Here is a 5,047-nt window from a genome sequence, read left to right as displayed (position 1 = left end):
CACACACACACACACACAGACACACACACACACACAGACACACACACACAGACACACACACACACACACACACACACACACACACACACACACACACACACACACACACACACACACACACACACACAGACAGACACACAGGTACACACTTACACACACACACGCGCGCGCGCGCCAAAAACAATACCTCTATTTATCATGGAGGTACAAATTGAGCGGGGGTATTTAATAGTCTTCTGTAGCTCTTAGTTACTATTTATTACCCATTGATCTTCATACGTTTGACAAACGTAGCAAAAACAAACATTAATTATGAAAGCTACATGTACGCTCATGACATCCATAGCCGTATAGTATCTAGACATTTTCTCAAGCGAAGAAAACGTGATCATCTTTAGAAAGTTTTGAAATGATGACTTGGAACGGAATCGACTAATAGCTTTAAAAGATTTTAGTACCAAAGAAATATGTGTAATTGGACCGCCCTGCGGAATTATTGACTCTCTCCAGTATGCTTACATATAGTACCTTATCTGAGCCGTCTCTGCCTGCATATGTCGTCCAAATAGTGCCATCTACACTGTACTGGAGATTGTATGACGTCACCCATTCTTCAACAAGATCCAATGCGCCACCCTGGGTAATGGTACCGGTGACGCGCTGCTCTTCTCCTAAATCCACCTAATAGGCATAATTCATTGGCTTTTGTTAAAATGTAACAAAATGAACAAGAGCAGAATTAGCTGATAACACTTGACCATGTACGCTGGAAACTTAAATTAGGCTACCTAAAATCGGGGCATTAGTTATCAACTCAGTGCATTTATCAATTAATTCATTCATTATGACAATGTTGGGCACTGTTAGAAAAAAATATATATATTTGGTTTACATACACAATTAAGAGTGTCGTCTGTGCCCTATTGAAAACAAGACATAACATTGGATTATATGTATCAAATATAACAGATTTCATGGTATTGTAAGACCAACGAAATGTCTACATAACAGAAGATTGAATTGGAAATAATTTCTTTCTAGATATTCAAAACAACATATTCTATCTACCCGCAACCATTGTTGTATGTTCCTAAACCATGGTGTCCAGCTCCTAATTCCGTTTAGCCGTCCGTAGTATGGCTCGTGATCAACACCAGAGTCCGATGATGCTGTGATGCTGCCATCAGGTATGGCGCCGGATTCCATCCCAAGTGCAACCTGACAGACTGGGAGAGAGAGAAAATGTTCTAGTTGATTTAAACACAATGCTTGTACTATAAAATCACCAAATAAATTCAGCTAACGTAAAGCACTAGCTCTCGATTCGTCTAGGTATGACTACCGTTGCCTAACATATGTCGGGAGGGCTTGCTAATGCAGTAACCACGATTAGTTTCTTTTAAAAGACACTTTGAGAGGTGGTTTGGTTGCACATAAAGAGGGGAAAGTTCTTCTTGTCCTACCCAAAATATAAAGTACGTAATTACAGTACTGACTTGCAAAGCTCGGCCTGGTAGTCTTAGACATTGCTTGCCAATACCTACACAATTTTACTGAGATTCAGTCTGTACATACTGTTACAGACTGTAACTTCATTCACAAGACATAATTCTAGACACACTTACTATCAAAGCTAATTCAGCTGTGATGAAGGTATCTTAAAGTTACATATATATATATATACATATATTAGACAGTGTTAAAACTATGACAATGCTGATTAGAAAGTTAAACTTTGTGTATAAGACTGATTTTCTACAAAATAAATGTTGCACATACTATTATTTTGATGACGTGACAGAAAAGATTATCTCAATTATTCTGCACGGTTTGATATTTTTTTAACCAGTACCGAAAAACATTTGTTCTAAAAGATCGATATTGGTTGCATTTACAACGTAGAATTTGTCTTACGTGTGCATGTTGGAACAGGATTATCCCAGGTTCCGTCAGCTTGGCACGTTGCAGCAGTAGTGCCGTTAAGTTCGAATCCCGAGTTACAGGTGAAGGTGACCCCGTTCGGGTAGGAGACCGCTCCGGTAGGACTCACCGCCCCGTAAGTTGGGGCTATCAGAGTTGGGCACTGGATCGCTGCAATGTAAAGAACAAAAATTAATAATTCCTCTTAAATATTTAAATACTAATTAGATCGCAATTTCTTATGCGTGCCTTCTGCTGCTAAGTTGGTTATGGATGTCTAAAAATGAATAGATCTTTCATGATGGAAACCCACCAACAGGCCCATAATGTACTAAATACAAATCCTACACACAATAGCTCTATGGTAATGGTGAAGGCGTGTAAAAATACATTTTCCCTAAAACAAGTAAATCTTATGACCTTTTGGCAGGCGTGTACCTGAGGTCCGATAGGACTTCGAGCTCTGTTAGCTAATTTCATTATGATATATTTTTCTGTTTTGGAAATGTAAAAAAAATGCATTTTGTTATGCACCTGTCTATGATATTTTGATCGCTGAAAGTAAAACGCAGCTACTCTTTAATACCTACAATTCAATACAAGAAGCAACTAATCTTACGTGTACATGTTGGAACTGGGTTAGACCAGATTTCCTTAGCTTGACACGTAGTATCCGCAAAACCGTACAGTACGTATCCCGTGTTACAGGTGAAGGTGACCACAGTCTGGTAGGATGTCGCTGTGGTACTGATCGCACCGTTAGCTGGGGCTTCCAGCTTTGGACAATGTACGACTGTAATGCGTCGATAAAGGTTAGACATCCAGGTAATACGATATGCCAAAAAACAGTTACTCAAGCAACTGGATATGATTTTGAAAACGTCAGACGTTTCAGCTAGTATCCACTAGCTTTCGTCAGTGCTGAGAGACCAGAGGGGAAAGCAGGTTTATATACACAACCTGTTGATTGATATGCAAATAAAGTGAAGACAAATTTTTGGAAGTCGAAAAAGGAACAAAAGTCAGACAAGTCAAGACAAGATGATGCAAATTAGTCTGAAAGCTCCTGTATTACAGGACAGGAGCTTAAGTGTTGTCTGTCCTCGGGGCTGGGAGTGCCAAATCCCAAGTGCCGGAAAGATCGACCCGTAGCCCCCCTTCCCTGTTGAGGGTGGGGTTGTACATTCTTTCATATATTGCCTCTTTAACACCCTTTTTATTGCCTCTTTAACACTCTTTTCCGGCACTTGGGATTTGGCACTCCCAGCCCCGAGGACAGACAACACTTAAGCTCCTGTCCTGTAATACAGGAGCTTTCAGACTAATTTGCATCATCTTGTCTTGACTTGTCTGACTTTTGTTCCTTTTTCGACTTCCAAAAATTTGTCTTCACTTTATTTGCATATCAATCAACAGGTTGTGTATATAAACCTGCTTTCCCCTCTGGTCTCTCAGTCACTGACGAAAGCTAGTGGATACTAGCTGAAACGTCTGACGTTTTCAAAATCATATCCAGTTGCTTGAGTAACTGTTTTTTGGCATACGACTGTAATGCAATGGTTAAAAACCTGTTACAGTGATCTATTTCTAGTCGTCTGCACTGAAATGCTAAAAAATTATTATGAATTCCGAATGCACACGCAGTTACTATCTAGTACGTTTATATTATCCGATGAATTGCTCTTATTTATGAACAAGAATGTCGTCTTACGTGTGCATGTTGGAACAGGGTTACTCCATGTTTCGTCAGCTTGGCAGGTCGCAGCAGCGGCGCCGTTCAGTACGTATCCCGGGTTACAGGTGAAGGTGACCCCGTCTGGGTATGAGACCGCTCCGGTAGGACTCACCGCTCCGTTATTTGGGGCCGTCCGAGCCGGACATTGGACCGCTGCCATGAAAATTACATAAAGAAATCACCTTTTTTTAAGCGATAGCTATAAAGAAAATTACAACACTTAATTTGTGCCTTCTACAGAGTATCATACATTATGTTATGTTTGCATCATAAATCTTTATTTCATGACACTAACCTACAATATGCATATCGTATTCTACGTACTGAATTTCTCACGCAGTTACCTTCTAATATTCTTTTTTTTTCAATCTGGTGATTGAGTGGTAAGTGTATACTACAATTCAATATACCTTGCTAATATATAAATCAGCATCATATATAAACTTGTAATTATGTTATCTTACTTGTGCATGTTGGAACTGGATTTGTCCATGTCCCGTCAGCTTGGCACATAGTGTCAACAAAGCCATTTAGTTGGTACCTTGGATTACAGGTAAACCTGACTACGGTAAGGTAGGAGATTTCTGTGGTACTGAGCGCACCGTTAGTTGGGGCCGTCAACTTTGGACATTGTCTGCCTGAAATGACAAGATACTTATAATTACAGAGATTTATTTTTGTAGTAAAGATATATCTCAGTCTACCATGTTGTAAATATAGGAAGTTCACATAGTTACCTTCAAGTACTCTTTTTTTTACTATCTGGCAAAGGCTGTATACTGCAAACAATAAAACATCAGCATAACATATCAACGTGTAATTCTTCTTACGTGTACATGTTGGAACTTGGTTACTCCATGTTCCGTCAGCTTGGCACGTCGCAGCAGCAGCGCCGTTCAGTACGTATCCCGGGTTACAGGTGAAGGTGACCCCGTTTGAGTAGTAGACCGCACCGGTAGGAGTTACCGCTCCGTTAGTCGGGGACGTCAATGTCAGACACTGAATGCCTTCAACGACAAGAAGAAAACGAAATAATCTTTATCAAATAGATAAAACAAAAGTCCTAGTGTGTGTCACTTTCACTGAGTAGGGAACGAGTTAAAATTTGATCTTTTTTAACGTGCAAAACAGGCTCATTACTGACTAAATGGACCTTGACAAGCTTAAGCAGACCTCTGGTTACCGATATGAAGTTGAAATATTCAATGGGGCAATCCATCTCATGCTTTGTACACTAAAAAGTAAGCGTGTAAAATTTACATTTTTTCTAGTTGAAGCAAACCTGACCACGTTTGGGTAGACGTTTATTCTGGGACAACTGAGAGCTCTGTCATTCGGGGCCCTCAACGATTACTACCTGGTGAATGTTTGTATACTAAAATTGGATAGGCA

At 39.9% G+C, this 5,047-nt stretch overlaps 1 protein-coding gene across 1 annotated transcript in view; it reads right to left on the bottom strand.

Annotated features, from left to right (window-relative positions):
* Positions 1–900: 900 nt before the first annotated feature.
* The window catches only part of LOC109474734 (sushi, von Willebrand factor type A, EGF and pentraxin domain-containing protein 1-like), a gene marked incomplete at its 5' end in the record, with an annotated part of 46,591 nt that continues 42,444 nt past the window's right edge, over positions 901–5,047 (bottom strand). The window contains 5 exons of the mRNA XM_019775095.1: positions 901–920; positions 1,155–1,226; positions 1,915–2,091; positions 3,632–3,808; positions 4,486–4,662. Of these exons, the coding sequence (XP_019630654.1) occupies positions 901–920; positions 1,155–1,226; positions 1,915–2,091; positions 3,632–3,808; positions 4,486–4,662 (623 nt within the window). The remainder of the gene's footprint in view (positions 921–1,154; positions 1,227–1,914; positions 2,092–3,631; positions 3,809–4,485; positions 4,663–5,047) is intronic.

The sequence above is a fragment of the Branchiostoma belcheri genome, unplaced genomic scaffold (genome assembly GCF_001625305.1).
Source record: "Branchiostoma belcheri isolate BF01 breed outbred unplaced genomic scaffold, Haploidv18h27 scaffold313, whole genome shotgun sequence".
NCBI classification, from domain to species: domain Eukaryota; kingdom Metazoa; phylum Chordata; class Leptocardii; order Amphioxiformes; family Branchiostomatidae; genus Branchiostoma; species Branchiostoma belcheri.
The sequence above is the reverse complement of the archived record's forward strand: the minus strand, read 5'-3'. Positions and strand labels throughout refer to the sequence as shown.